The sequence below is a fragment of the Caenorhabditis elegans genome, chromosome IV (genome assembly GCF_000002985.6).
Source record: "Caenorhabditis elegans chromosome IV".
Taxonomy (NCBI): domain Eukaryota; kingdom Metazoa; phylum Nematoda; class Chromadorea; order Rhabditida; family Rhabditidae; genus Caenorhabditis; species Caenorhabditis elegans.
Window position 1 is genome coordinate 14,875,810 of NC_003282.8, and position 25,233 is coordinate 14,901,042.

General features: G+C 31.1%; 1 protein-coding gene and 121 non-coding genes across 133 annotated transcripts; 68 read left to right on the forward strand and 54 right to left on the reverse strand.

Moving 5' to 3' along the window:
• Nucleotides 1–50: 50 nt before the first annotated feature.
• 21ur-6928 lies at nucleotides 51–71 on the reverse strand. The gene has a single exon (NR_060983.1).
• Nucleotides 72–121: 50 nt separating this feature from the next.
• 21ur-4371 lies at nucleotides 122–142 on the reverse strand. The gene has a single exon (NR_060984.1).
• Nucleotides 123–143, reverse strand: 21ur-14618. Its single transcript, NR_060985.1, has one exon.
• A 158-nt stretch (nucleotides 144–301) lies between these two features.
• 21ur-3931 lies at nucleotides 302–322 on the reverse strand. The gene has a single exon (NR_060986.1).
• Nucleotides 323–698: 376 nt separating this feature from the next.
• 21ur-15676 lies at nucleotides 699–719 on the reverse strand. Its single transcript, NR_060987.1, has one exon.
• 21ur-5858 lies at nucleotides 700–720 on the reverse strand. The gene has a single exon (NR_060988.1).
• A 670-nt stretch (nucleotides 721–1,390) lies between these two features.
• Nucleotides 1,391–1,411, forward strand: 21ur-13738. The gene has a single exon (NR_060989.1).
• Nucleotides 1,412–1,564: 153 nt separating this feature from the next.
• On the reverse strand, nucleotides 1,565–1,585 carry 21ur-707. The gene has a single exon (NR_060990.1).
• Nucleotides 1,566–1,586, reverse strand: 21ur-11386. Its single transcript, NR_060991.1, has one exon.
• On the reverse strand, nucleotides 1,568–1,588 carry 21ur-50. The gene has a single exon (NR_060992.1).
• Nucleotides 1,589–1,669: 81 nt separating this feature from the next.
• Nucleotides 1,670–1,690, reverse strand: 21ur-11679. Its single transcript, NR_060993.1, has one exon.
• Nucleotides 1,691–1,855: 165 nt separating this feature from the next.
• On the reverse strand, nucleotides 1,856–1,876 carry 21ur-11551. The gene has a single exon (NR_060994.1).
• Nucleotides 1,877–2,434: 558 nt separating this feature from the next.
• On the forward strand, nucleotides 2,435–2,455 carry 21ur-2007. Its single transcript, NR_060995.1, has one exon.
• A 134-nt stretch (nucleotides 2,456–2,589) lies between these two features.
• Nucleotides 2,590–2,610, forward strand: 21ur-4174. Its single transcript, NR_060996.1, has one exon.
• A 281-nt stretch (nucleotides 2,611–2,891) lies between these two features.
• On the reverse strand, nucleotides 2,892–2,912 carry 21ur-8380. Its single transcript, NR_060997.1, has one exon.
• Nucleotides 2,913–3,104: 192 nt separating this feature from the next.
• Nucleotides 3,105–3,125, forward strand: 21ur-8260. The gene has a single exon (NR_060998.1).
• A 44-nt stretch (nucleotides 3,126–3,169) lies between these two features.
• On the forward strand, nucleotides 3,170–3,190 carry 21ur-8051. Its single transcript, NR_060999.1, has one exon.
• Nucleotides 3,171–3,191, forward strand: 21ur-8719. The gene has a single exon (NR_061000.1).
• Nucleotides 3,192–3,500: 309 nt separating this feature from the next.
• On the forward strand, nucleotides 3,501–3,521 carry 21ur-8231. Its single transcript, NR_061001.1, has one exon.
• Nucleotides 3,522–3,596: 75 nt separating this feature from the next.
• Nucleotides 3,597–3,617, forward strand: 21ur-6073. Its single transcript, NR_061002.1, has one exon.
• Nucleotides 3,618–3,667: 50 nt separating this feature from the next.
• 21ur-4916 lies at nucleotides 3,668–3,688 on the reverse strand. Its single transcript, NR_061003.1, has one exon.
• On the forward strand, nucleotides 3,675–24,844 carry eps-8 (the record flags this gene model as incomplete). Of its 12 annotated transcripts, none has more annotated exons than NM_001306998.2 (18): nucleotides 3,682–3,806; nucleotides 9,764–9,894; nucleotides 10,805–11,025; nucleotides 12,570–12,797; nucleotides 13,401–13,524; nucleotides 15,655–15,965; nucleotides 16,024–16,256; nucleotides 17,978–18,155; nucleotides 18,358–18,432; nucleotides 18,532–18,635; nucleotides 18,725–19,040; nucleotides 19,097–19,207; nucleotides 20,251–20,317; nucleotides 21,512–21,696; nucleotides 21,811–21,892; nucleotides 22,321–22,477; nucleotides 22,836–22,971; nucleotides 24,465–24,736. In NM_001306998.2, 18 exons carry the CDS (start codon nucleotides 3,757–3,759, stop codon nucleotides 24,582–24,584), a joined length of 2,829 nt encoding a protein of 942 aa, NP_001293927.1. The 12 variants fall into 12 exon arrangements, with proteins under 12 accessions (NP_001041047.1, NP_001041048.1, NP_001293927.1 ...); NM_001372963.2 differs by having other exon boundaries at nucleotides 3,754–3,806; nucleotides 24,465–24,584; NM_001047582.6 differs by lacking the exon at nucleotides 18,358–18,432 and having other exon boundaries at nucleotides 3,675–3,806; nucleotides 24,465–24,844.
• Nucleotides 3,861–3,881, forward strand: 21ur-10310. Its single transcript, NR_061004.1, has one exon.
• Nucleotides 4,020–4,040, reverse strand: 21ur-7632. The gene has a single exon (NR_061005.1).
• 21ur-6057 lies at nucleotides 4,233–4,253 on the forward strand. The gene has a single exon (NR_061006.1).
• 21ur-2557 lies at nucleotides 4,234–4,254 on the forward strand. Its single transcript, NR_061007.1, has one exon.
• 21ur-6436 lies at nucleotides 4,453–4,473 on the forward strand. The gene has a single exon (NR_061008.1).
• On the reverse strand, nucleotides 4,558–4,578 carry 21ur-4204. The gene has a single exon (NR_061009.1).
• 21ur-8494 lies at nucleotides 4,798–4,818 on the forward strand. The gene has a single exon (NR_061010.1).
• 21ur-12428 lies at nucleotides 4,948–4,968 on the forward strand. The gene has a single exon (NR_061011.1).
• Nucleotides 5,043–5,063, forward strand: 21ur-15325. The gene has a single exon (NR_061012.1).
• 21ur-6367 lies at nucleotides 5,046–5,066 on the forward strand. Its single transcript, NR_061013.1, has one exon.
• 21ur-13431 lies at nucleotides 5,120–5,140 on the forward strand. The gene has a single exon (NR_061014.1).
• Nucleotides 5,273–5,293, forward strand: 21ur-9099. The gene has a single exon (NR_061015.1).
• On the reverse strand, nucleotides 5,275–5,295 carry 21ur-3791. The gene has a single exon (NR_061016.1).
• Nucleotides 5,528–5,548, reverse strand: 21ur-4135. The gene has a single exon (NR_061017.1).
• 21ur-15189 lies at nucleotides 5,751–5,771 on the forward strand. The gene has a single exon (NR_061018.1).
• 21ur-2468 lies at nucleotides 5,754–5,774 on the forward strand. The gene has a single exon (NR_061019.1).
• Nucleotides 5,841–5,861, reverse strand: 21ur-7308. Its single transcript, NR_061020.1, has one exon.
• 21ur-6954 lies at nucleotides 5,985–6,005 on the reverse strand. The gene has a single exon (NR_061021.1).
• 21ur-4600 lies at nucleotides 7,031–7,051 on the reverse strand. The gene has a single exon (NR_061022.1).
• Nucleotides 7,196–7,216, forward strand: 21ur-230. The gene has a single exon (NR_061023.1).
• On the forward strand, nucleotides 7,197–7,217 carry 21ur-10723. Its single transcript, NR_061024.1, has one exon.
• 21ur-5659 lies at nucleotides 7,566–7,586 on the forward strand. Its single transcript, NR_061025.1, has one exon.
• Nucleotides 7,783–7,803, forward strand: 21ur-1506. The gene has a single exon (NR_061026.1).
• On the forward strand, nucleotides 7,930–7,950 carry 21ur-15701. The gene has a single exon (NR_061027.1).
• 21ur-9115 lies at nucleotides 8,027–8,047 on the forward strand. The gene has a single exon (NR_061028.1).
• Nucleotides 8,525–8,545, forward strand: 21ur-8450. The gene has a single exon (NR_061029.1).
• 21ur-6544 lies at nucleotides 8,603–8,623 on the forward strand. Its single transcript, NR_061030.1, has one exon.
• On the forward strand, nucleotides 8,604–8,624 carry 21ur-8564. The gene has a single exon (NR_061031.1).
• Nucleotides 8,701–8,721, forward strand: 21ur-8859. The gene has a single exon (NR_061032.1).
• 21ur-220 lies at nucleotides 8,818–8,838 on the forward strand. The gene has a single exon (NR_061033.1).
• Nucleotides 9,002–9,022, forward strand: 21ur-10851. The gene has a single exon (NR_061034.1).
• 21ur-11090 lies at nucleotides 9,168–9,188 on the forward strand. Its single transcript, NR_061035.1, has one exon.
• 21ur-9455 lies at nucleotides 9,254–9,274 on the reverse strand. The gene has a single exon (NR_061036.1).
• 21ur-12000 lies at nucleotides 9,255–9,275 on the reverse strand. Its single transcript, NR_061037.1, has one exon.
• Nucleotides 9,379–9,399, forward strand: 21ur-2172. Its single transcript, NR_061038.1, has one exon.
• On the reverse strand, nucleotides 9,492–9,512 carry 21ur-2321. The gene has a single exon (NR_061039.1).
• 21ur-550 lies at nucleotides 9,724–9,744 on the forward strand. Its single transcript, NR_061040.1, has one exon.
• 21ur-8718 lies at nucleotides 10,335–10,355 on the forward strand. Its single transcript, NR_061041.1, has one exon.
• Nucleotides 10,336–10,356, forward strand: 21ur-6261. The gene has a single exon (NR_061042.1).
• 21ur-1484 lies at nucleotides 10,616–10,636 on the reverse strand. Its single transcript, NR_061043.1, has one exon.
• On the forward strand, nucleotides 10,776–10,796 carry 21ur-11002. Its single transcript, NR_061044.1, has one exon.
• 21ur-294 lies at nucleotides 11,253–11,273 on the forward strand. Its single transcript, NR_061045.1, has one exon.
• On the reverse strand, nucleotides 11,520–11,540 carry 21ur-12549. Its single transcript, NR_061046.1, has one exon.
• Nucleotides 11,752–11,772, reverse strand: 21ur-9175. Its single transcript, NR_061047.1, has one exon.
• On the reverse strand, nucleotides 11,939–11,959 carry 21ur-8288. The gene has a single exon (NR_061048.1).
• On the reverse strand, nucleotides 12,151–12,171 carry 21ur-4353. Its single transcript, NR_061049.1, has one exon.
• Nucleotides 12,407–12,427, reverse strand: 21ur-4073. Its single transcript, NR_061050.1, has one exon.
• Nucleotides 12,410–12,430, reverse strand: 21ur-6416. The gene has a single exon (NR_061051.1).
• On the forward strand, nucleotides 12,908–12,928 carry 21ur-5481. The gene has a single exon (NR_061052.1).
• On the forward strand, nucleotides 13,054–13,074 carry 21ur-2705. Its single transcript, NR_061053.1, has one exon.
• Y57G11C.t1 lies at nucleotides 13,213–13,284 on the reverse strand. The gene has a single exon. It is a non-coding gene; the product is annotated as a tRNA-His (tRNA).
• Nucleotides 13,647–13,667, forward strand: 21ur-14503. The gene has a single exon (NR_061054.1).
• Nucleotides 13,735–13,755, reverse strand: 21ur-12336. Its single transcript, NR_061055.1, has one exon.
• Nucleotides 13,802–13,822, reverse strand: 21ur-6217. The gene has a single exon (NR_061056.1).
• On the forward strand, nucleotides 14,045–14,065 carry 21ur-7052. The gene has a single exon (NR_061057.1).
• Nucleotides 14,046–14,066, forward strand: 21ur-9109. The gene has a single exon (NR_061058.1).
• 21ur-6759 lies at nucleotides 14,226–14,246 on the reverse strand. The gene has a single exon (NR_061059.1).
• 21ur-2256 lies at nucleotides 14,303–14,323 on the forward strand. The gene has a single exon (NR_061060.1).
• On the forward strand, nucleotides 14,742–14,762 carry 21ur-1891. The gene has a single exon (NR_061061.1).
• On the forward strand, nucleotides 14,799–14,819 carry 21ur-5591. Its single transcript, NR_061062.1, has one exon.
• On the reverse strand, nucleotides 14,996–15,016 carry 21ur-4511. The gene has a single exon (NR_061063.1).
• On the reverse strand, nucleotides 15,084–15,104 carry 21ur-7384. Its single transcript, NR_061064.1, has one exon.
• On the forward strand, nucleotides 15,619–15,639 carry 21ur-13030. Its single transcript, NR_061065.1, has one exon.
• 21ur-4397 lies at nucleotides 15,620–15,640 on the forward strand. Its single transcript, NR_061066.1, has one exon.
• Nucleotides 15,622–15,642, forward strand: 21ur-12914. The gene has a single exon (NR_061067.1).
• Nucleotides 15,623–15,643, forward strand: 21ur-25. The gene has a single exon (NR_061068.1).
• 21ur-12037 lies at nucleotides 15,636–15,656 on the reverse strand. Its single transcript, NR_061069.1, has one exon.
• On the reverse strand, nucleotides 16,378–16,398 carry 21ur-5856. The gene has a single exon (NR_061070.1).
• On the reverse strand, nucleotides 16,854–16,874 carry 21ur-9846. The gene has a single exon (NR_061071.1).
• On the reverse strand, nucleotides 17,060–17,080 carry 21ur-5809. The gene has a single exon (NR_061072.1).
• On the reverse strand, nucleotides 17,572–17,592 carry 21ur-1571. Its single transcript, NR_061073.1, has one exon.
• Nucleotides 17,841–17,861, reverse strand: 21ur-1623. Its single transcript, NR_061074.1, has one exon.
• 21ur-13703 lies at nucleotides 18,738–18,758 on the forward strand. Its single transcript, NR_061075.1, has one exon.
• On the reverse strand, nucleotides 19,213–19,233 carry 21ur-6922. The gene has a single exon (NR_061076.1).
• On the forward strand, nucleotides 19,362–19,382 carry 21ur-4268. Its single transcript, NR_061077.1, has one exon.
• On the forward strand, nucleotides 19,365–19,385 carry 21ur-6412. The gene has a single exon (NR_061078.1).
• 21ur-1296 lies at nucleotides 19,866–19,886 on the forward strand. The gene has a single exon (NR_061079.1).
• 21ur-10296 lies at nucleotides 20,529–20,549 on the forward strand. Its single transcript, NR_061080.1, has one exon.
• Nucleotides 21,009–21,029, forward strand: 21ur-253. The gene has a single exon (NR_061081.1).
• Nucleotides 21,012–21,032, reverse strand: 21ur-14815. Its single transcript, NR_061082.1, has one exon.
• Nucleotides 21,418–21,438, reverse strand: 21ur-817. Its single transcript, NR_061083.1, has one exon.
• Nucleotides 21,781–21,801, forward strand: 21ur-9847. Its single transcript, NR_061084.1, has one exon.
• Nucleotides 22,028–22,048, forward strand: 21ur-4609. The gene has a single exon (NR_061085.1).
• 21ur-15610 lies at nucleotides 22,306–22,326 on the forward strand. Its single transcript, NR_061086.1, has one exon.
• On the reverse strand, nucleotides 22,651–22,671 carry 21ur-2767. Its single transcript, NR_061087.1, has one exon.
• Nucleotides 22,811–22,831, forward strand: 21ur-10190. The gene has a single exon (NR_061088.1).
• On the forward strand, nucleotides 23,129–23,149 carry 21ur-3263. The gene has a single exon (NR_061089.1).
• On the reverse strand, nucleotides 23,293–23,313 carry 21ur-11957. The gene has a single exon (NR_061090.1).
• Nucleotides 23,296–23,316, reverse strand: 21ur-12085. The gene has a single exon (NR_061091.1).
• 21ur-11215 lies at nucleotides 23,406–23,426 on the reverse strand. The gene has a single exon (NR_061092.1).
• On the forward strand, nucleotides 23,548–23,568 carry 21ur-11290. The gene has a single exon (NR_061093.1).
• On the forward strand, nucleotides 23,549–23,569 carry 21ur-13765. The gene has a single exon (NR_061094.1).
• 21ur-334 lies at nucleotides 23,632–23,652 on the reverse strand. Its single transcript, NR_061095.1, has one exon.
• Nucleotides 23,720–23,740, reverse strand: 21ur-3999. The gene has a single exon (NR_061096.1).
• On the reverse strand, nucleotides 23,721–23,741 carry 21ur-12878. The gene has a single exon (NR_061097.1).
• 21ur-12398 lies at nucleotides 23,723–23,743 on the reverse strand. The gene has a single exon (NR_061098.1).
• Nucleotides 23,828–23,848, reverse strand: 21ur-3104. The gene has a single exon (NR_061099.1).
• 21ur-14379 lies at nucleotides 24,259–24,279 on the forward strand. The gene has a single exon (NR_061100.1).
• Nucleotides 24,260–24,280, forward strand: 21ur-1559. The gene has a single exon (NR_061101.1).
• On the forward strand, nucleotides 24,371–24,391 carry 21ur-4043. The gene has a single exon (NR_061102.1).
• Nucleotides 24,845–25,233: the final 389 nt, after the last annotated feature.

The following is a 25,233-nucleotide window of genomic DNA, read 5'->3' on the forward strand; positions in this document are numbered from 1 at the left end:
AAAAACCGAATTTTTGATTTTTTTCCAGTTTGAAAATTTAACTTTTTTCGCGAATTTATTGACTATATTCAATGAAATTACTGTTTTCAAGGTAATTAAATAATCATTGTGAAACATTATTTCAAACGATGTCTTCATCTTAATGTAGTGAGACAACTGTTTCTATTCAAATTAACAACATGAAACAATATTTTGTGTTTTTTTTTCTGCAATAAGCATAACTCCTTCTTTTTACGCTCATTTCTCACCTTCACCAAAGTTCGACCCCATGGTTTTTTTTTCAAAAACTCTTTTAAAAAACTGAAAAAAAGCTATGTTCTCAATAATTTATATAATTAAATAATTAAATAATTTCATACCTTTTGAAACAGAAAATTTTTTTAAAAAAGTATATACCATACATATTTCCTCTATTAGTATTGCACCCGACTACTTAACTTTGAAACGTTATATCTAGGTTCATTTTAAAGATATCAATATTTTGTTAACTACGAAATGATAGAAAAAGAACTAGCAAATATTTTGTTAGTTGGCAATGTTTGAATAAAACAAACGATAACTGAGATATAATCTATCAAAGTTTAACAATGGGGATGCAATACTAATACGGTAGATAAAAAGTTGTCTTGATACATGTCGCAGAAAAATATGGGACTTTTCTATACCTAGATTTTTGGCGCAACTGGTGAAAACCCGCAAATGACTTCTACTTCTCTAGTATTACTCCGCGAATTCTATTAGGATTTTGCAAATATTTTGAAACAGTAAAAATTGTAACTAACTTTCCGATCTTTCTAGGAATTTCTTCACCAAATGTTCTCTTTCAAGTCCACATTTAGCGCACTCGGTAAGGGTCTTACCTACCACTCACAACACCAAAGTTCGACCCCACGGCCCTCGCAACTTCTTTCTCATGGGCGTGTCGATATGGGGGGTAAAATCCCGGTATTTTCTCCCGCAATTTGTATCTATCGAAATGTGTCCTTCCCACCCAATCATTTCTCTCTGTGTATCTTCCCTTCCAATGAATTATTTGACCTTCGTCATCGCCTCCTAGCGGGCGTCTTCTAATAGTATAGAAGGCGTGTGTTATAGGGAGATGGGGGTGGAGAGAAGAAGTTGACTACTACTGACTTACAAATTACCGCCTCCTCCTTCCCCGTTGCCTAATACGGGTGAGAGGAGGTCAACATGTGTGGTGGGAAATTGAACGGAATTCGGAAGGAATTGAAAGCGATTTGGGGAGGGAAAAGTTATTACTAATTGTTTTCCAGGTGTTCTAATTGTTTCGAATTGGCAAATTTACAATCACTAATTTTTGTAATTAAATAAATGAAAAATTACTGTTTCAAATTGTCTTTTAAAGCGGCTAACAGAACTGAAACGGTAATTTTTTTTGTTTTTTTTGGAAAAAAAATAGACTGTAGAAACAGCTGCTCAATTTTTGTAACGTCAGAGATGTGCTTTTTTTGAACTGGGAATGTACATTACTATGACTAATTACGTAATGTATTTTGAATTTCTTACTTTAAATGAATGTTCTATCAAATAAATTCATATCCGTTTCTCTCTCGCGGCAAACACAATAATTTTCTCGAAAAAAACATTGAATTAATTAAAAATATGAAACAGCAGAATTTTTCAAATTAGAAAAAAAAACTATCTTCGCACTATTCTCGCATCTGAAATATTGCTTCTAAATCACAACCAAACACATTAATTATTACTAGTGAAGCAGCTATTTTTTTCTGAAAATTATAAATTAAATTTAACATATATTTTCACTAAAACTACAAACTACAATTTGAGCACAGTAAAAAATTGCACAACTTTTGTAAAATCGAATTTGTAAAACGAATTAGTGTTTCTTTATACAGCAACTAATCCCACATATTTCAAAATAAGTAATGCAAGTGAAACAGTAAATTTAACAAAATTAACCTAATTTTCAAATGATTCTCAACCGAGCTTAAGTTCAATACCTATCCAAATCCCAACCAGTTTTTCATTCCAATTCCAATCCATCTACTTTCTCTCTCCACCTGTGTCTCTCACCTCTACCATACTATTTCTCCCACCTTTTCAATCGACAGTTTTTTTGCTGTTTCGGTTTCTACTGGATACACGCCTTTGGGGCGTGGAAATAGAAGAAGATGGATGGATTTTGGAGGAAAAGTTGAAGGAAAACTAGAGAATGCTGGGGCCCGGATACTTATTATTTCTTTGATTCGATTTTCTTTACTTTTTCCCCAGTTACAACAGATTTTGGAAAATTTCACGAAATTCAATTTTCTTTTGTTTCTTTGGATGTTTTTAAAAAGGGATTTTGTAGTTTGAAAACTTGAAAGCTTACAGAAAATTTTATGAAAATTTGCATTAAATTTTCTGCAGTTTCACACTCTTTATTTCAGCGTTATAGGGGTTTTTGCAACATTGCTTCAATTTCAATTTTTCCTATTGCTAAATATAGAAAAAAAAGCGGTGGCGAATTCTTTATGAAATTGTCTAAAATCCATCTTGTATACGTTTCAAAAAAAATTATGCTGTTTCAAAAATGTAACTTGTTAGCACAGAATATACGGTTTTCGTTCAGATTCGTTTTCAATCTCAATTTTCAAAATCTTCAGTTGAAGAAGTTATCTTTTTCTGTTTTTTCTTCGTAAATCTGAAAAATAATCACTGCTTCAAGTTATTTACGATTTTTAATTGATTTTGAAATCTAACTCAATTACTTTAATTAATTCTGTCATGTTAATACATCTACAAAAATAAATCTTACTCCTATATTTTTCATTCAATTTCAGATCTGATTGACTTGATTTTCAAGAGTATAGCTATTGCTAGAATTTTTAGTTGTTTTTAAATTTATCATTGATTTTCCGAGTATTGTTTTATTCACTAAAATTTCCAGATTCACAAAAGTTTTTAGTGAAAAATAAATCAGTGAATTGAAAATGTTTTAATTTAAAATTCAGATTTTTCTCTCAATTTCTCACTCTAGCCGCTTTAATGTTCTCTTCTCTCAATCTTTTTGTTAATTTTTTGAAACAAATTATCACTGTTTCAAGTTTTTTTAAAAATAATTAATCAATTTTCAATTTTAATTTTCACATAAATTGCTTTCGCTTTCATGATGTTATTTTCAAAACAATATTTTTCACTATTTTCATTTGTTATATAAAACATGGTAAAACTTCCCATTATACTCTCTTTTTGCTTTCTTAACTCTAGTTTCCAAATTAAAATTAAAAAATTGTTTCTAAACTTCAATTATATTTTCCTAAAACTTTCCACGAAAATTAAAATTCATTAGAATTTCTTACAGTTACGAAAAAGGAGCCAAACTTTGAGATTTGAATTCAAGTTTTCCACTTTATAATTAAAAATGAAAATTTCTTCCTTATTGTAACATATCATTTCGTTAATTTTTTAAACCAAAACTTTAAAATTTTCCTGTTTCACGTTGTTTATAAGAAACATTGATTTTTTAAAAACATTGCTCGGTGGATTTTCTGAGTCTTTTTCAAAAAATAAAACAAAACTTTTCTCATGTTTTTATTGGTTTTCAAAATGTCATATATTTTTTACTTTTCCAATTCCAACTACAATTTTTCGAAAACCCAATGCTTCAATTTTTCTTCCATAACTTTAAAGTTAAATTAAATTTGATTTTATTTCAGCCAGTCAAATGCCATTTGCTTAAAAAGCGAGGAAATTTATCATCAGTGAAGAAGTGTAAAACATCTATTAAAAATGATGCGTCGAGGTGGATCGATGGGTCCACCGAGCGGGGATCCATATCAGAGGTTAGTATATTGTTTTATGAAAATAATTTAAACACAAATACAAGGCAAATTTGATTACATATTGAGATAGTCAAATTTTACAATTGAAATAAAGTTTTTAAAGCTTTAAACTTGTTTTGTATTGAAAATCCAAGTATTTGATAATTACTCCCAAAATTGTGTCAATTTTCTAAAAATTGCTGACAATCTAAAAGGTGTGAGACGAATTAACTCAACAAACTAAGGAAAGCAGAACTAGAAAATATTTGAACTTTTTTTTGAAATAGAAGTTATGAAACGGTAATTTTTGCGAAATTTTTTAACCTAAAATTTAACTTCAACGTATTTGAAAATCCATTACTGCAAATAAATTTTGAGACTGAAATATTTCTCAAAAATTGACTATTTCGCAATAGATGTTAAATGAAATTTAATAAGTCACCAGAATTTCAAACAGGATGAAAATGAAAAAAAAACAGCTTCAAACATTTTTGTTGAAGTAATTTTTTTAAATCTAAATTGCTTCCAGCGACTTTTTAGAGCTGTTTTCTGTATGTTGATGGCTCGTAATACCCTAAAATTCATTTTTTTTCAAATAGAAAAAAAAATCGAAAATATCGCTGTTTCAAAGAAATGTTATATTTTCAAAGTTTTATCAATGAATTGTTCTGCTGACCTTTTTATTATGAGAAGATCAAATTAAATCATTTATCAAATTGAAGTCGATCCCCTATGAAAGTTCGACTAAACTGACTTCAAACCGCTTTTTAAACCGAAAATTGCAACATTCTTACTGAGTCAATAAAAATTAGAAAAATTAAATGAAGATGCTGAAACTGTAGAGTGTTTCAATTTTCGGTTTAAAAAGTGGGTTGAAGTCAGTTTAGTCGAACTTTCATAGGGGGTGGAATCCTTTAATCAGAAAATTTTAAACTGGATGAAAGAAGAAGTAAAAACAAACAAATAACTGCTTCAGATTCATGTTATTTAATTTCTGAATTTACTTTTCCGTTAAAGAATTTACTTTAAACTTTTTTTTTAGCAAATTAAAAATAATCTTTAAAAATCTAAATCTTGAAAAAGGAAAAAAAAAATGTGAATATCAAAATTTTGACCGTTTCACATTGTTTTTTTTTAATATTGACATTTTCTGGTAGCATAATATCAACAGAAGAATATTACTTGTTAATAAAAAAATATTAAGAAAATTAACTATTTCGCTTTCCTTATAAATATTCGTTATCAGATTTTATAAATTAGTAAGCTCTCGGAATTTTCTTAAATTTTCAGTTTTAAAGTCAAAACGACTTCCTTAATGTTCTAGAATAACTCAATCAATTAATTAACCAATTAATCCGTTGAAATGTCCCAGTTCGACAGGATTTATTGAATTTTCGAAATGAAGTTGATTAATTAGTTTTCAAGATGAATATCTTATTTCTCTGTTTCACCACCACACCTCTTTGGGTGTGGTTTTGGAAACTTATTTGGAATGTGAACGATTTTCCTAATGCCAATGAACTTTTTGCATTTTTTAAATTAGTTTTTTGAAACAGTGATTTTTTGTGAAGTCGTTTAATTGTAAGTTTTCAATATTAAACACCTTAAAAGTTAATTTATTGCGAAACCCCCTATAATAATGATTAGAATATTTCAAAAGTTGATTTTGAATTACTCTGATAATGCGTTTGAAATAATTTTTTCTGTTGAAACTAATTTGTTTTTTATGGTTTCCCTGTCTTCTGCATTTTTTTGAAAGCACATCATTGATAAAATGTTTCTAAAGTTTTATATTAAACATTTGGAACCGTGAAAAATTTTAAAACAACTCCAATATAGCTAACTTTTTTACATGTGCTTGTTTTTTGGAACAGTTTATTTTTTGTGCAAATTTTTAAGTATAATATTTTCAACATTTTACCATGTTTCAATGTAGTATTAAATTTTACCTCCACCATAAAAAATTATTGATTTCAATCTTATTGGTACATAACTCAAATGTTGAAAAAAAAATTTGTTGCACAATTGGAACTGTTTCAGAATTTCCCTACTTTCAAGAACAATTTTTTTTGGATATCGCAGTGTCCAAGTTTTCGAAAATTTTAGTCAGAAACCTGAAACTGTATCAATTTAAGCAATTAAAGTAAATTTAAAAACAATTATTGTATTCTTAAAAACCTGAAAATTGAATTGTTTAAAAGTGTAATTCACTGGAATTCATCAATATTCAAACTTTTCACATATTATGTAGCAAAGTGAAAACAGTAGAATTTTTAAAAAATTTAGAAAAGTCCTATACATTTTCAAGTTGCGATCAAAAATGGAACAAAAAGAAGCTGTTAAGTTTTGCTTATTCAGTCAAACTGTTACTATAAAATATAAAATTCAAAAGTTCAAGAAAATCATTTAGATATGTAACCAAATAATATTCGACTAATTTCTAATGAAAATACCTACCTAAAATCTAAAATCGTAATCACGGTTTCACAGAATATTATTTGGTTACATATCTAAATGATTTTCTTGAACTTTTGAATTTTATGTTTTATAGTAACAGTTTGACTGAATAAGCAAAACTTAACAGCTTCTTTTTGTTCCATTTTTGATCGCAACTTGAAAATGTATAGGACTTTTCTAAATTTTTTAAAAATCTTTGTGAAAAATGCGACTCTCTCTTAAAAAATTCTCTGTTTTTGTATCAGGGGTGTGCGGCAAATTTGCCGATTTGCCGAAAATTGCCGACTTGCCGAGCTCGGCAAATTTGCCGATTTGCCAAATTCGGCAAATTTAAAAAAACCAGCAATTGCCGATTTGTCGAGCACGGCAAATTTCAAAAAAGTAGATTTGCCGAATTTGCCGAGCTCGGCAAATTTCGAAATTTGCCGCACACGTCAAAAATTTTACAGTACAATTTTGACTAAAATTATTGATTTTTTCGCCAAAAATTTAGTAAAATGACACAAAATTGAGTTAGTTTTATGCTTAAGCAGACATACTACACGGAACTAATTCAGAAACCAGATGTGTGTTAAGAATTCGGTAGTTTTGGTGTTCCAAAAAACATCAAAAATTATCAAAATTTTCCGAGTTTGTTAAGCACGGCAAATTTGCCGAATTTGCCGAATTTGCCGTGCTCGGCAAATATTGAAAAACCAGCAATTGCCGATTTGCCGAGCTCGGCAAATTTTGAAAAACCAGCAATTGCCGATTTGCCGAGCTCGGCAATTTTTTCCATTTGCCGCACACCCCTGTTTTGCATGTCTTCATCGACTGCGGATCGTTACAAACATTAAAACAATGTAGTGAAATTGTATACCATTAAATTTCAAATGAAAGTTAATTTTGGAAATTTTCTGAAAATTTCACTGTTTCGACAAAAGAATATAACAGTTTTCTTTTTGCGACTCCAATTCCGTAATGTTGTATTTTCCATGCATAAATTTTTAAATTAAAAAATACTGATTTGTATTTTTTGTAATAATATACTTTCAATCATAACCTTTGTAAAATTTGTCAGAAAACCCAAAAAAAATTGATAAATACATACCATTTTACGTTTTTCTTACTTTGACAATGGTTTGAAAAAATTAAAATTCACCAGTTGCTTAATGAAACATCTATATATTTTTCTCTCTTTTTAAAGAAAAAATCGCTTAAAATTAGACAAAAAACATTGAATCACTATAATGAAATTGTTTAGAAAAAGTTAATTGTGGAAATTTGAAAATTTTTCACTGTTTCAACAAGTAATTTTAAGATTTTCCTTTTTGACCTCTTCAGTTCGTTGAAAGCTGAACACTTACATTTATTTAAAAAAAGTTAATTTCCAGGAAAAAATGTACATGTACAATTTTTTGAAGCACCTGAAATCAAACCAAAAAATTAATGTAGTGAAATTGTATAGATGTAACTTTGTGTAATGTTAATTTTGGAAGTTTTTAAAAATTTTCACTGTTTCAACGAATAATTTTTGAAAATCTCCTTCTGATTCGTTCAATACCGACGCTCTTCTTTTGAAATTAAACCAAAAAAATTAAAACACTATAATGAAATTGCATATAATCGTGTTTATAAATTATGGAAATTAAAAAAAAAATTCACTGTTTCAACAAATAATTTTACGATTTTTTGTTTTGACCCCCTCAAAAAATGAAATAAGTGTGGTGAAACTGTAATTTTTAATTTCAATTTTCACTGTTTCACCGGATAATTTCAAATTTATTTCCTTTTGAGCTCTTCAATTCCCAACACCGTCCCCCTTTTTATACAAAGCTTCGTACATACACATATAAATATGATTTCTCCGTCCGTCCAACTGATAAATGCCAAAATGTTACGTGCATCCCTGCTCGGCGCCAATTCCTGTCTGCGTCTCTCGCATTCTCCACGCTCTCTCGACGATTTGATGTTTAAGGAGAGTAGGTGTTGAGTGAGGGAGAATGAGAGAGGTACTGATAACGAAGACAGAGGAAAAAGGAGCTATTGTATGGAAAATGACAACATTCCGCATTGGCAGCTTTTATAACTTTTCCCCCTTCGTTTCCCGCCGATTGATTGTTGTACAGAATCTATAAAAATTTAGATTTTATGCTCTTTTTCTGCTATGGAGTCTGGAATGTGTGTGTGTGTTTTGAACTGAAATGTCTGGAATTTCAATTTCTGATCACTGAGTTTATAGGAAAAAAAAGTCACGGTTTCAAGAATCTGATATACATTTTAGCGAAACTGATTTGAATCACTTAAGAGATTGAAAAATATAATTAAAAAAACTACTGTTTCAAATGCGTTATGTTATAATTTTCAAACACAAAATTCGGTTCTGAAGACATTTTGATTGGATTTTGAAAAATATGATTCGAAAAAAGTTACTGTTTCAAAACGTTTTAGATTTTGAAAACTTTCTGGTTGCCAATATTGTCTTTTTTTCGCACGAAATTTCAAAAAAAAAACATTTCAGAATATCATTGAAGGCTGAAAAAAAATATTACTGTTTCATGTTGAGATCATAGAAAATGAATAAATTCCTATTCGTTTACTATGTATTTCCTTTAAAAAAAATCTACTACGGGAATTACAAATAAAAATTAAATGTCACAACTTATATTTCCAGTAAAACGTACTTTTTTGTAGAATTGCTAATAAAATTTTGTTTGCTAATTATTTCTCCCACTGTTTTATATGCTTCATATATGCAATGTAATATGATTTCATTGTATTTTTGTATTCGTATTCATTGTATTCATTATCGCGTCAAAAATTTCTAAAAAACTATTAATTTACTGTAAAGTAGAAATTAAGTTAAATTAGAGGGATTTTGCAATTAGTTAGGATTTTCGAACGCTTCAAGTTTTTGATAATTTTACAAATCTTTAAACTTTTTGCTGCTAGGTTCGATTTGTTCTAAACGTTTAAAGAAATTAATAATGTCTGGAAATTTTTTTTTTCCCACATTTAATTATCTTCAAGTTATCTGTAAAGCAGTACAATCAATTTCTGAATATTTCAAAAACGATGTAAAAACGAATCTGAAACATGGTGAATTTGTTCCTGTTTCAAGTTAAAGTTTTACTTCACACGTTTTAATGCTGTTCAATAACATTGTCGTAGAGGAACAAAATCTGCAAGTAATTTGAAAACAGTCGTCATCTCGCGGGTTCGATTTTCCTGTTAGATGTCGGATGCTCAATAAGGAATTTGTTATCGTTGTTCTATTTTAGGCACATGTTAATAAAACCTTGTGAACTAACATTGAGAATATGCGACTGTTGAAACAGTAATATTTGTTTCAAAAACAGATTATAAATTTTAATTGAAAAATTTAAATTAAGTTACTGTAAAATGCAGTTTTAAACAGTCCAGCTACTTGAAAGAAAAAAAAACGAAAAATATTATCTGTTTCAGATCCACAATAAATTTCCATTGAATCTTTCATTGATATTAAGCACGAGCTATAAAAAAACAAAAGTTCCCAATTTCAGTCGCCCATCCCCCGGAGGCTACTACTACAACCGTTCAACGCCTGGTGGTCAGCCAGCTCCATCACCCTCACACAGTCAACAATCCGCATCTTCACATCATCCAAGAGGAGTGCCAATGTCACAACCAATCGGTAAGAAATTCTTATCGTTTTCGGCGAAAAAACCGTCCGCGGTTTTAGTGTGTTTTATCAACAAAAAAAATTTCATGCTCTTTCTACTATCATTTACTCCATTTGGTGACATTTTTCCGGGAGATTTTTTTTCGCTTTTTAAGAGTTTTTTTTTGTCTGTGAAACCGTTATTTCTATCGTTGAATTGTTCGAGAATTGGTCAAAAACTAATCTTCAAAATCTGTTATTTCCTGTTAAATTTGAGTCTTATCACATTCAACTTTAATCCGTCAAAATCCTGGGTTTTAATTTTCAATTTTGACACCTTTTCCTGTTGTTTAAAAGATTTTAAATTGATAAGATTGATAAGGTTTTGGTATTAAAAAAGTATCACAAAACATTCAAACTTTTTTTTGCTGTTTCAAAATATTTTCAATTGCGATCTTGTCTTGAAGATTTCATTGTTTGATCATACCGCATTTTCCCTATCAGTATTGCACCCCATTGTTCAACTTTGATAGCTTATATCTCAGTTATCGTTTGTTTTATTCAAAAATTGTCAACTAACAAAATATTTGCTAGTTCTTTTTTATCATTTCCTAGTTAACAAAATATTGATATCTTCAAAATAAACCGAGATATAACGTTTTAAAGTTAAGTAGTCGGGTGCAATACTAATAGAGGAAATACGGTAAGCCTTTATTTTCTATTTAGACAATTATGCATTCTAGCTTGATGTTCAGAAAACTCTGCTAAGATGTTATTGTAGTTATTATAACATTGTATTTTTTATAACATTTGGAAAGCAGTTGAAGTTTTATTTGAAAATTTGTTTTGAAAATTAAAAAAAAATTTCCTGTTTCAAATATAAAATATCACTAGTTTTCATTTTAATCAGTCAATTATTATTTCGTCACATTACAATTTCCAGCCCGCCGATCGGACTACCGTACTGGAAGTGAACAAATGACTCCACGATCCGATCATCGTGGCCCATCGATGGGTTACGGTAATGGGGGTTCTGTGGATCAACGTGTCGATGACGTCACGCCGTCCTACTACGTGGAACATCTTGCCACGTTTGCAGTTGGAAGACAGTTTGGACTCACTTTTCCAGCCGATGGCATCAGAAAGTTGAAACAAATGGAAAAGGTGAGGGGCGGGGGGCGAATTCACTAGAAAATGGTTTTTGCCTTTTTGAAAAAGAAATACATAAAAATTTTCTGAGAGGACAGAATGCTAGTTGGACTGTCCAAAAAAAGATGTTTGAAAAAAAAACTCACAATCAGTATCTTAACGAAAAGTTAAAAGTTAATAAACAAACAACGTTTACAATTTCAATATATTTTTTTAAATCTTCAAAGTTTTCCCATTTTCGATACGACTGGCGTACGTATTCTGTTGGATTTTAGAAAAATTAATTTTTTTGGCAAAAACATTTTTAGCTGCACTTACGGGTAGAACTAGTTGTAAGAAAATTTATTCGAAATTTAAACATACCGTATCTCCTCTATTAGTTTTGCACCCCTTAATTTGTTCCCTATTTTTAGGAATTCACAATTTGCATTATAAAATCGTTTTAAAAATTAAGAAAACTCTCACAGACTTGGTATAATATGTCAAAATTGGCAACACATGAGTACAACTCGGACAATTTTTGCGTTTTAGTAGTAAAATTCGTCCATTTTGGTTCATAAGTTGTTATTGAAATTGATGATATTATGTCATAACTTAATGAAAAACATGAGTAAAAAACTATTCAAAAATTAGTTTTGCATCAAATTAGCTGTCCGAAAATTAGTTTTGCATGCCTTACTAATAGAGAAAATACGGTAAATTTTGTTTTTGATTTTTTTAAAATATATAATCTAAAATATGTAATAATAAAATGTGTACATAGTACACATGATGAATCTACTTTAAATTTACATATCTAGTGAAACATTTTTTTAATTGTAGACCCTTAACACCTTTTTTTCCAACAAATTTCCAACTGATTTGGAAACAGTAATTTTTTTAAAACCTTTTTTTTTGAAGTGAATCTACCGGGCTAAAATATAAAAGTATTGCTAGTAACAAAGAAACAATACCTCTTTTTAATACGTGAATTTTTTATGAATTTTTGAAACAGTAGACTTTTTTGCAAATATACTGCTAAGAAATGATATATTTTTTGCTTTTTCAATACTAGGAGAGAGTTGTTTCCGTTGTAAAACAATCTCAAAAATCGGTTTATATTTTGATAGCATATGCAAATTCTAATCAATAATAATTGCGGATATAAATAATTGCGGAATAATACACATGATGGATCCACTTGATATTTCCAAATGGTTTGAAACAGTAAATTTTCTTAAATCTTGCAAACAACAAATTCACTCTTTTCCAATGTTGTATCAACTGATTTTAAAACTTTTTTTTGGAGCTGCTAGCAAAGCCCGGTAGATGTCGGGTGCTCCAAAACATTTTTTTAATTTAAGCGTTCTGCTACATGTACGTAACTAAACATCAATATATATATTTTTTAATTTTAGCAATAATTCACTAGTGTCCAATAACAATCCAACTTGTTATTGTTTATTTCATGCCTATTTTGAAACTGCAAATTTTTGCAAAAAAATTAAATCTTTCTGGAAAAACTGGAAAAACTTCAAATATATGTTTCTAAATCATTATAAACTTTAATTAATTTTCAGAATTCAGCCATTTGGGCGCAACCTCTAATTCTTCGGTTTCGACACAACGCAGTGACGGTAGAAGACGACAACGGGGAGCTCGTCGAGCAATTTCCGTTGGAATTAATCGAGCAGCCGACGGCTCACGTGAGCAATGATTCTCGTGAGACTTACAACAATGTGCTCCTTTTTGTTGTCCGGGAGGACCGGAAGAGGATGAGCACGCCCACCGAGATGCACATTTTCCAGGTTTGAGTTTTTTTTTTGGAATTTTTTGGAATTTTTTGGAATTGAAAGTTATAGAGTTAAATTGACTGTTTCAATATGTTGATTTCTAAAGAGAATTTTTAAAAGAGTATTCATAACACTAATTTAAGATTTAAGAACATTCGAAAATTAACCCGCGCGGCAAATCCCTAGGAAAACCCCCAAAAGCACCTAGTTTTAGTTAAATTTTCCGCTGTTTCAATATGTTATTATCTAAACATTAAGCATCTTGAAGTGTTGAGTCATTAAACAATAAGTGTCATATAACAATCGATCGATCTTCTATTCTTGAAAAGGGATAGAAGATAAGTTAATAAAAACGTTCTTTTTATAAAACGTTATGAATTTCTCTATTTTTTACACTTTTATATTAATGCACCAAAATGTCAAAAAAAGTTGCCTGCTGCTGGAATCGAACCAGCGTCGCCACGGCCACAACGTGGAGTACTAACCACTATACTAAGCAGGCCGGGAGTCCAGCGCCGCAAGTGCCAAGACATTCCAGAGGGGCGCCGCGGTGGGAAAATATAGATAACACACGAATTTCAATTTACAAAATGTCCTTTAAAACATTTGAATTTCCAGTGTATCCGTGTATCCGCTACCGATGTGGCCGAGGACCTCAAAAACTACGTACAAGGTCAATTCCGTCGTGTGCGTAATGGCCGACGTACCGCCGCGCCGACGCATCTTCAAGCTCAACAACAACGTAAGTTCAAAGATTTTCCCGTTTACTTGCTCTCTCTCTCTCTCTTTTTGCGAAACACACACAAAGACAATGTTTACCGTTTCTTGTGTCTTTATTCTGCTTCTCACCTTCTTCCAAATTGCTTATCATTTTTCGGTGCAAATGCAAACATTTGTACATGTATGTACATACAAATTTTAATGGAAAATGACGGGAGTTATTGACGAATTGGAGGGGTGTAAAAACTCAGGAGTCTAATTTTATAGCTTTTAACGCTTCATGAAAACTTTGAAACATTAAAATAATTGATTTCAACGTATTGAAATTGTGACACCCTCTATCTAATACATGGAAAATGTGAAACAGAAATTTTTTAAATGTTTTTATACGCTGAAAAAATAAAAATTACTCAGGATCCTAATAATTTCTTTAAAGAAATTTTTAAACTTCCTTGACTAATTAAAATTTCCTTGAATAACAATTTACAACTTGGCACTGTTTCAGAGTGTTTTTATCAAATGTGTCAGTTTAGTAGACATAGTTTCTTGATTTTCTATGATTAAATAGTTTAGAAAATATGTACATATGCATAGGTAGAAAATGTTTTCTAGAAAACGCAATTTTTATGGACAAAACATGCAGAATTTTCAATTTCACAGAGTATTAAATTCGAAAAAATAGAGGTTTCATCTTGATTTTTAATTTCTGCCACGGAACACGGTGTATCTCACACTTTTTGAAAATTAAATTTCAACTGTTTCACGAAATTTATATCAATATTGTGAATTTGTATACTTACTTTAGTGTACATTAGTAAACAAACAAAAATTATCGATTGAATTTCATCTCCACCCCGGTAATCGAGTTCAGAAAATATTTTACTGTTTCATCTCATCAATTTACTATTAGTTAGACTTTATATGATAATCAAGAGCACGATCATAATTTAAACTGTAGGAAATGAAACTGGAGAAGTCGTGGAATTGAGATAAAAGAAAATTCGATGGTTACGATATGATAATGATGTTTTTTTTTACGTCAAGCTAAAAAATATAAAATAGTTTAGGCAAGAAAAAAGTGAAACGGTCACAGAAGTTTGAAAAATTGAAATTTGACAGAATCCTAATAACTTCTATAAAATATGATAATTCAAGTTTTCTAACATGTGAGTGAAAAATGTTTAAAAAAAACAGCAGTTTCAGCTTGATTTTGAATTTTGTAAAATATTTTTAGAAAACTCAACATTTCTCTGTTTCAGCATGTTATTATCACAGACAATAAAATAATTATTTTAATCTTCCTTCGACCTCGAAAGTTGAATTCGAATTTTTGTAGTATTTTGCAAGTTCGAAGCTCTCATCACATTTTTTTTTCTTGAAAAGAAGATTAGTACTGATAAGGGAATTGATCATGGTTTTTGAACATTTTAATGACTCATTTTCATCATATTCACACCTTTTTGAATTTTTTCAACATTAGTCATAATTAATACGGAAATCTGGAGCGATACCAAGTGTTTTGTGATATTTATTCAATTTTTTTCAAAACTATGCAAAACAGACAAAAATTTTGATAATTTCGGAAAATTCAATCTTTGAAGAACATTGATCAAGAAAAGTAAGAATTTATGAATTTCGTGAATTTGTATCCTTTTTTTTTGAAAGTTAATACATTATTGATTTTTTTTTCCACTGCCTCAAAAACTCAAAAATTTTATCAAAAAAAAAACTTTTAAAATTTAAAATTTCCCAAAACATGTTTGAGTCATAAAAGTGTTAGGGATTCCGAAGTAAACACCTCCCTTCTCTAGTTTGATAACATTTTCTCTGAGTTGGCAAACTGCCGACTTATCACGCATTTCTTCTTTTTTTTCAGCCTCAAAATGAAATTTTCAAACTGAAATTTTTGTTGACCTAGAGAGTCATAATTTTATTTTATTTTTTAACATAAACTTGAATCATTGCATCTTTTTCTTTTTCAAGAAGAAAATCAAACTAAATAATTACTGTTTCGCAGTGTTTACTTTAATTTTCGTTTTAGGACCACATAAATTATTATTTGAAAAAATTCTCACTGTTTCACAACGTTTTTTTCAGCACAAATCTTTTTAGATTATTATTGAACTCTTGGTCTACGTTTTTCAATTTTCAGAAATGCCATTCTACCCACCGGACGACGCTTCAATCAGCAGTGAAACATCTGAAATGTTCGAACGAGATGTGAATACACTGAATCGTTGTTTCGATGATATCGAACGATTTGTGGCGAGAATTCAATCGGCCGCACTGGCTCAGCGAGAAATTGAGCAACAGAATCATAGATATCGAACCGCGAATCGTCGGGACAAGAAGAACCAGCAGCCACCAGATCCGAATGGCATCCTATTTATGAGAGCTCAACTTCCATTGGAGTCTGAATTTGTCGATATTTTGAAGAAGTTCAAGCTCTCCTTTAATCTACTGGTGAGTGAGAGTTTATATTTTGAAACAGTAATATTTCAATTAAAAGTAAAATTTCCAGGCCAAACTCAAAAACCACATCCACGAGCCAAATGCTCCGGAACTTTTGCACTTTCTCTTCACGCCACTAGCTGTGATCCTTGAAGCATGCCACTGGGGGCTCGGAAGAAATGTTGCTCCAACTGTTGCCTCGCCGCTGCTCTCGTTGGAAGCTCGTGAGCTCATGCAAAACTGTTTGACAAGTCATGAGAGTGACATTTGGATGAGCCTCGGAGAAGCCTGGAGAACTCCACCGTGAGTTGGGATATTATTTGAATTGGAGGGTAATTTGAAGAATAAAAATCAAAAGATCAGTGTTTCAAGTAGTTTTCTTGAGAATATATTGACCTATTGAAACGGCACATTTTTTTCATAATTATCTATACCGAAAGGATCAGTGTTTCAAGTAGGTTTTTGGAAAATATATCAAGAGTTTGAAACGGCACAATTTTTGCGAAGTTTTTGTAAAAACTTTTTTTCATGGTGGAGTGCGACCAGTGAGGAATTAAGATTCGTATGGTGCTAAAATTACCAAAACACGTTTCAACAATTTTTGAACAATTTTTAATTCGAGCTAAAATGGTGTGATAACTGATTGTGAGTTTGTGCCACTTCTCGAGAAATTTAAAGGACAATAGGTGAAAACTGAGTGGAAAAATCCTAAATTTTTTGAAAAGTTTCTTTTTATTAACCGTACCATTAATTGTACCATTAATTGTAACATTAATTGTAAACATTTCGCTAATCTCGAATGCTAGAAGTCTCTTTTTTTTAGAAATATAGGAGAAAAAGAGAAGATTGGAGAACCCCAACGTGAGTTGGGAAGTTATTTGAATTGAAGGGTATCTTAGAAAATATATATTCAAAGGTACAGTGTTTCAAGTAGGTTCATGAAGATGATATCAAGATTTTGAAACGGTAGAATTTTTCATAAATTTTTAACCAAAAACTATTTTATTTTAATGATAAAAATATGAAACCTTCCTTTTTTTTGAAAATGAAAAGTATTTATGGCTCTCGGAGCATTTTAACCTCACGTTTCCATTGTTGTAGGCGATTTTGTATAAGCCAAAGGAGCAGTGTTTACAGGTAGATTCTTAGAGATGATATTGGCATTTTGAAACGGCATAATTTTTTGAAAAACTTACATTCAAAAACTTTTCTAGGTGGAGTACGACTAGTGAGAGAATGATTAAATATTTTTTATGATGCTAAATTGACCAAATATCGTGATAAAACGTTTCAAAATGATTTGGAACATTCTTTATTTTAAGGCAAAAATTTAAAAAAAACTGAGTTTGCGCCACTGTCGCAAATTCAAATTACTGACATTGTTGATACCTATGTTAAACACAATTAAAACATAAAACTGATATGTTTTTCTAAATTTATTCGAATTGAAGAGTACTTTTCAAGTATATTCTTAGGGTTGAAAACGCAGAATTTTTTTAAAATTTTTAATAAAAAACTTTTTAAAAAATTTGTCCGATGTCAAAATCCTGAAACCTTCCTTGATTCTAAAAATGGAAAATATGACTCTCGTAGAACTTTAGCCTCATGAACTTTTGGAAAATATATATTCAAGGGATCATTGTTTCAAATAAATCCTTGGAGAACATATTGATATATTGAAACAGAACAATTTTTTCGAGAAATGTTTATCCAAAAACCGTATTAATTGTAAACATTAGACCAATGTCAAAAATTAAAAGCCTCCTTTTTTTAAATATGGCTCTTGTAGCATTATCATATAATGGGGGTTATTCAAGCAATGTTGCAAACTGTATTTAAATACAGTTATGACGTATTTTTTTACACTTTTCAATTTTCCGACACTATTCAAATAACCGCATTTCCATAATGGTGTCAATTAATATTGAGAGTTGAAATCAACAACTTGAAACAGTGCTTTTCTTTCCCAGTATCAATTGAGTTTCAACTTGTCAATTTCTCAAATATCATATTAAATCTTTCAGAGAGGACTGGACAAAACCACTTCCACCACCATATCGTCCAATCTTCAATGATGGGTTTGCCCCTTACGGGGTCGCCGACAGAGCCATGGCAACTCCAAATCAAATCCATCGTGGACATTCTGCTCCGCCAGAGCACTTCCGTCAGCCACCGCCCAGAGAGAGGAATATGGTGGATACGGTAGGTTTTTTGTTTTTCAAGGCGCATGTACCGGCTATTTGCTACAGCTGACATTTTTCGGTTACCCGGGAGATGTCGGTCGCTGCTAAACGAGCTAGCAATCCGAAAATTGCTTATGATCTACTTTTCCATTTTCTTACCTAATGTCTGTCCGTTTGTTTGTCTGTCTGTCTTTTCATTTCCCTATCCTATCCCATTCCAGGCTCCGAATACTCCACAATCAATGCAACGAACACCAAAATCCCGGCCACCACACAGGAACATGAGTGTAGACAATGTAAATTTCCATCCCTATTCTATCTATCCTTTGTGCTTTTGTTCAAAATTCCAACAAGATTCTCAATAGAGCGCACTTGAAATATGCGACAATTTTCAGCTCGAATTCGATCGATTAACTCTGGAACGCGAGCGACTCGAATTTGAAAAGGCAAAGATTATGGAAAGGGAGAGTCGTTTGAGGCATGAGGAGAAGCAGATTGAGTAAGTAGATTTTGGGAAACAGAAAAAAAAGTTTTGAAAAAATTCCAAAAAATTACTGTTTCAAAACAATCTCAAATTCAAAATTCCAGAGATGAAAAGCGACGAATGCACGCCGAGAAGGATCTCATCACAAAAGAGACAACACAACCAGTTCCACCACCAGCTGCAGTCGTTACACATCAACCAATCACCAAGCGATATGATCCACCAATTTCCATCTCTCCACCACCACAACGTAACAACTATTCACACGTGAAGGTTACTGTAGATTCTGACACATCGCCACGTCAGCAGGCATTCATTGATGACATCGTGGCAAAAGGTGGCAAGTTGGCAGTGGTCACCTATGATAGAGGAGGTCAGAATACGAAGGAGCTGACTGTTCACAAGGGGGAGTATTTGGAGGTGAGATATTGCAGCAGCCGACTTCTCGCGGGTTCAACGAAATTCCAAATTTTCAGGTTATCTTCGACGAGCGCAACTGGTGGGAGTGCAAGAATATGCATCAAAGAGTCGGATACGTTCCACACACAATTTTGTCAATGGTGCCATTTGAGCAACAACAATATGCGGTAAGTCAAAGCTGGAAACAATAACATTGTAAAAAAAATATGAATGGGTGGTAATAATGACTTGGTGAAACAGTATGAAATTTGAAAAAAAAACATCGAAATTTTTTTTCTGTTACACAGTTTCGGTTTAATTTTTAAGATGTTTTTAAAATGTTAGTCTATGCTTTGTACCCAATAATTTTTTAATGAAAACTGTTTTAAAACTTATTATTAATGACGGCAGAGCACTGCTTCTTGGAAAAAGAAAACGTGAAATTTTCATAAAAATTATCGACTTCCTCTATAGTTTTTTAGCAGCAGTATAATGTTATGAGCTCCCAACACAATGTAATCCAAATTAATGACGGTGTTGGAAAAATGGAAGTTTTTATTAGTAAAACTTGTAATTTCATTTTGATCACCACTTGTAATCTGTTTTGCTCCACAACTAAAACCGCAGTGCCCGACATCTACCGGGCTTTTGTAATGAATGACGAAACCCGGCAAATGTCGGGCACACCATGTGAGAACAGTCGTTCCTTTTTAAGCTCAAATACTTTGTCCTCCTCTCCAGAAAATGCTCCAGAAATTCCATTACTTGAAAATTTGAAATTCAATCATAACAAACTTTATCTGTTTCACATACTCGTTAAAATCAAAGACAATTATGGCTTTTTAGTAACAGCCATATTTGCGCGCCAAAATTATCATGAATTGATGGTTTCTTGATCACAATTAGATTTCCCTGAACTTTCTGAGAAAATACAACATTTTTTGTGTGACTAGTAACAATTGCCCGACATCTACCGGTTGTTGAGGAGCAAGGATTTTGTAACTGCATGGTTAAATATAGTGCGGCTCGAAACTCGGCAGATGTCAGACCATACCACGTGGCTGTGTGACTGCTCATGGCTCGACATCTACCGGGTTTCGCGCTTTGCTACAAAAGCAACCGTGACCCGGAAGATGTCGGACCATGCGTGGGCGTCGAACTCTGGTTGCAAAGCTCCTGGGTTACCTACTACGCCACAAATTAATTCCATACAAAACAATTACATTTTCAGTCACCAAACCATCACAACAATTCCTCATCAACCGGTGGCTACAACAACGGACATCATCAAGGCCCAGGTATGCTTCCAGAAGACGCGCCATCCTATGTCAAAGAACGACAGGGTAAACGTGGCGAGTTTCGATATTTCTGATCAATTATCGATTGATTTCTTTCTTTCTATGCTTATTTCCCCCGTTTAGTGTGCCATTGTATTTATACGCTTCTTATTCTTCCCTTTGTCTTCTGTTTCAATGTTTAGTAAAAAATATATATTTTATTCAATTCAAATTCAAATTCAAAAAATTGCCAAAATGCATGTTTCCTTCCTGTTTTTCGTACATTATTTGCTCAAAAAATCATCACTTCACCCAAAAAATTTCGCGTTTTTCATTTCAAAACCCCTATTCCCACACATTCAACATTGTCTCGTCTTTGTTTCAGTTCACTTTTCCCTTCGATAAATACAATTTCTCAATTTATCTAACTTATCTGATTTGTGATATTTTACTACTATATACAACGTTGAAAAATTTCTATATAGATCCGTGTTATTTTTTTTCGCTATTTTTTCGATATGATGTGATATTATATATTCCAATTTCTTTTTAATTCTCATGTTAAATAATAAATCATAAATTATTTGACTTTACCTTTGTTTGTGTACATGTCTATGAAATATGAAAGCTTGGAAATCAAAAGAAAAAAATGCAAAAAAAAAGTTACTGTTTCAAAAATTTAACAAATTTACGCGTAAAATTCTGGTTTTGATAAAATATGTGTCGATAAAGCGCAGTAAAGTGTAATTTTTGAGCACAATTTATATACCAATTCTGCAAAATTGGAACAAATTTTAGAATCTTGGACCTAAAATCTCAAAATATTTATGGCCCGACGAATACCGGGTTCAGCGCCAGAGTATCAGTACACATGCCCATGATTAAATAGGGTGCAGCGCAGAACCCGGTTTTTGTCGGTCCATGCATTCAAGTCACACTCTCTAAATTTTTAACTTCGAAACGTTACATTACTTTTTGAATTCTAGAAACTTAGCTAGTTTCACTAGACTAGTCTGAAAATCTAGCAGCTGACATATTACGGGTCGCTTCATTTTTCTTCTTTATTTCACCACCTGGACCATGTCGGTGACTTCTCTGCTATAGAATTACTGTTTTTGAAATAAGCTCAGGTCCACAACACATTAAAATTTCCAACTCTGCATTTTCATAAATTTAATTCTTGAAACTGTAAAAAAAATATTCCCAAATTTCCAGCGCAAAACGTCTATCGTCCACCCCCACCACCACTAGTATCCGATGCAGGTGTCCAGGTCGAAATCCGCCGGGAACATGTTGCTCCGCCACCACCTCCAGTTGTAATTCCACCACCACCACCGCCAGTGCGAACTCCAACTATGGAAGAGTTGCTCCGCATGCAACAACAACAACAGCAGAAGCAGGTTGGTAATTTTTAGAATTAATTTTTTTTTTTAAATTACAGTTTCAATATTGACGTAAAATTATATTTTTAAATTTGTTACCAATGTAAATACATTTCAATTTCAAAATTCCAGAGAAAACCACCAGTTGAAGAACCAGTCTACCAACCGCAACCCGCTCAACGTGCCGGATTGGAAATCTGGAGACGGAATCAGAGTAAGTTTTTTAAAAATTAGATTTTTCAAAGTAAAAGTGCTACTATTACATAGTTGAATACATAAGAATGAATTTTATATAATTTCTAATGTTTCACTATTCTTTTATCAATTTTGCGAGAGTTTTCAAAATTAATGCACTTCCCATTAACTGCAAAAAGTTTATTTACAAAACCGATTAAAAAAAAAATGAATCAGTGGCTTTTTCGAAACAATAGACTAACTTTAGCTAATACCTCATATTTCACCAATGTAAAATGATTAAAAAAATAAATTTTTAAATTAACATTTGTTAGTAAGGTACACTTTGAGAAAAAAAAAACCAAAAACCTTCACCTTAAAAAGTTGAATTTTTTAAAACTTTTCATGTTTCATGTTCACCAGCTAACTAACTTTACATTCTCAATATCCTAGCGTTTCCCATTATAGATCCTCAATTGATTCAAGAAGTGACTGAAACTGTGGGACAACACAGTGGAGACATTTTAAGACCAGCAATGCAAAGGGCCACTCGAGTGGCAATCAACGAAAAGTCTTCTCCGGAAGACGTGACTCGTTGGTTACAGGAGAAGGGATTCTCACCAAGGTAGGCCATTATAAATTGTTAGTAGAGTATTTTTTATCTTAACTCAACCATTTCAGCCGAAGTAGCAATTTAATCTCAATTTAAGTCTGCATTATTAATCTCAATTTAAGTCTGCATTAATTGCCTAGATGAAACAGTGAAAAATTTTGCAAATTTGTTTGTAATTACATAGTTTCATCGCTGTAGGAAACATACTGTAAATTAAAAGAAATCTTAAAATATCAAAAGCACCTGAAACGGTATTTTTTCGTAGATTATATTTTAAAAAAATTTTCATGAAATTTTCTCTTGTTTCACATTTCCTATTTACCTTGCACTATTAAATTGCAATATTAAATACCGAACAATTTTTTTACAGAGTAATTGACCTATTGGATGGTCAAGATGGTGCCAATCTATTCTCCTTGTCAAAATTGCATCTGCAACAAGCTTGTGGAAGAGATGAGGGTGGATATTTGTACAGTCAATTGTTGGTTCAGAAGAAAAGAAGTGGAGTGAGTTTTTAAAACGTTGAAAAACTTTTGAATATTGATTTACTGACAGTTTTTGCTAGAAAATACTAGCCGCACACACTTTTTTGTGGTTTATGAACGGAAAATTAATTTTCTGTTTCAAGATCTCAATACATGAGAATATGAAAATGATAACTAGTCCACGGCACGAATTTACTAAATAACGAAATAAGACAACTTCAGAGATAATTTTTCCAATTGACAAATTGCTACGATTTTTTCCCTATTTTTCCAATTATTCAAAACGAAAAATCATAATGGAATTTTGAACGATTTTCCACATATTTTATTTAGTTTAAAAAGGATTAAGAATTGCCTATTAAATAACCAGCTACCTGTTTAAAATTCTTAATATATGATAGAAGTGAAACAGAAAAATTAAACTCTTGAGATTTAAAATTACATGTTTTTATAAGGAAAAATTTGTAAACTTGCTAGTAATTGTTTTTTGGTAGTGAACCAGTCATTAGGACGCTGAAACATGCTTTTGAAAAATGTTGTTTTTTTTTACAAAATTAGTTTCAACTAGTTTATAAAAATGGTTTTTGAAAATATTAATTTTTTTACCTGACGTTCTCCAAATGAAAAGACATGAAACTGATAGGCGAAAGGTTTTTGGCAATTTTTTGAAGAAATACAACTTTCAAAATAATTTACTGTGTAATATTTTAATAAAATTGTAATATTTATTTGTTAGAATTATGAAACAGTAAAAATTATAAAATACTTTAAGAACATTCAATTCATTGCAATAAATCTATCGTTTACTAGTTGAAACCTTACCAGCACGTTGAAACAATTTTTTAAAAAATTTATAATTCTGGGAAATTTTTTATCATCAATTTTCATCATCAAATAAGCATCTATTTTGGCACGGAGCTGTTTAAGTCTTAATTGTAAAAAAGTAAACGCTTACAAGTTCTTCATGGAATTGTCGTGTGATGCTAAAATTAATAGGTAATAAAATAAAAATAACACTTATGTATGAGAAGATTTAATTTTTTTGCAAAATATGTTAGTTTACAAATAATAATGCATTGAAGAAAAAATATAATTGACAGCTGCTTTTTTTGATATTTTGAAAATCGAAAGCGATTAAAAACTTACTTGCATGTAGCCACTTGTACAAATTTTTCAGTGTCAATTATTTGACAAAAAAAGTAATTCCAATCAATTTCTAGGTTACATACAGTTTTTGTTCGAAGCATGAACGAAAATTATTTTTTTGTTTCAAGTTCTCAATGTAAGAGGACATGGAAAGAATAACTATTCCAGGGGAAAAGTTGCTGAAAAAAAATAAATAAGTATACTTCATCACTTTTTGTTAAAGTGTCATGTTTCAAGTTGTTAATATAAAATAACAAGAAATATTAGCAGATACTTGACAAATGTTAAATAAATGAATTAAATTAATCAATTCCAACAAAAACAGTTGAAACACTGCTTTTTAAATGTTTGAAATTTATAATTTTCAGTTCCGAACTCACACTGGCGATGAATTGAAAGCAATTCTCAATCACAGACGAACCCACGTGGAATTATCAAATGAAGCTGCAGCTGATGAACCTGTATTCACTATTAACCCAATTCTCTAGGTTTTTCAAATTTCTGTCTAACTTTTCCAACGACAAAAATCCAAATTTCACAAAAAAAATATTGATTTAAATATTATTTTCGCTAATTCTTTTGGCTAGCTCAACAATAAGAAATCCCCCGATTTTCCAGATGAATACTCATTCCAAACTTACTTTCAATATGTTCAATTTACTGCCTCCGTTAATCCATTTTTGTTTCAGATTTTGAATTTTCAACATTTTTAATTGAATTATGTTTCAAATAAATGCTTCTGCGAATACTATGAAATATTTGAATATTTTGATGAATATTTTAAAGACTGCTGTTCAGATAAATAAAATAGGTTTGAAACAGACTTTATTTTAAATATATTAATATTTCAAAGCCAAATAAGTTGCGAACAATAGTTTCTTCAATAAGTTTTTGTGTAAGTTTGTAAATGTTCCAAATAAATGAAAAAGTATTTTATAAATGCCAAGAATGGGAAATGAACTGTTCTTATTGCGACAATTTTTGGATTTTTTCAATGGTTTTTCTGGTTTGTAAAATTTTGTATTAAAAAAAATCACTATTTCAGGGGCTGCTATTACGTCTCTTTTTCTGATTCCATTTTTCTAAAACATTTTGATCCTATGTTTCAATGTTTCTAAGAAAGAAAAAAGAAAAAAG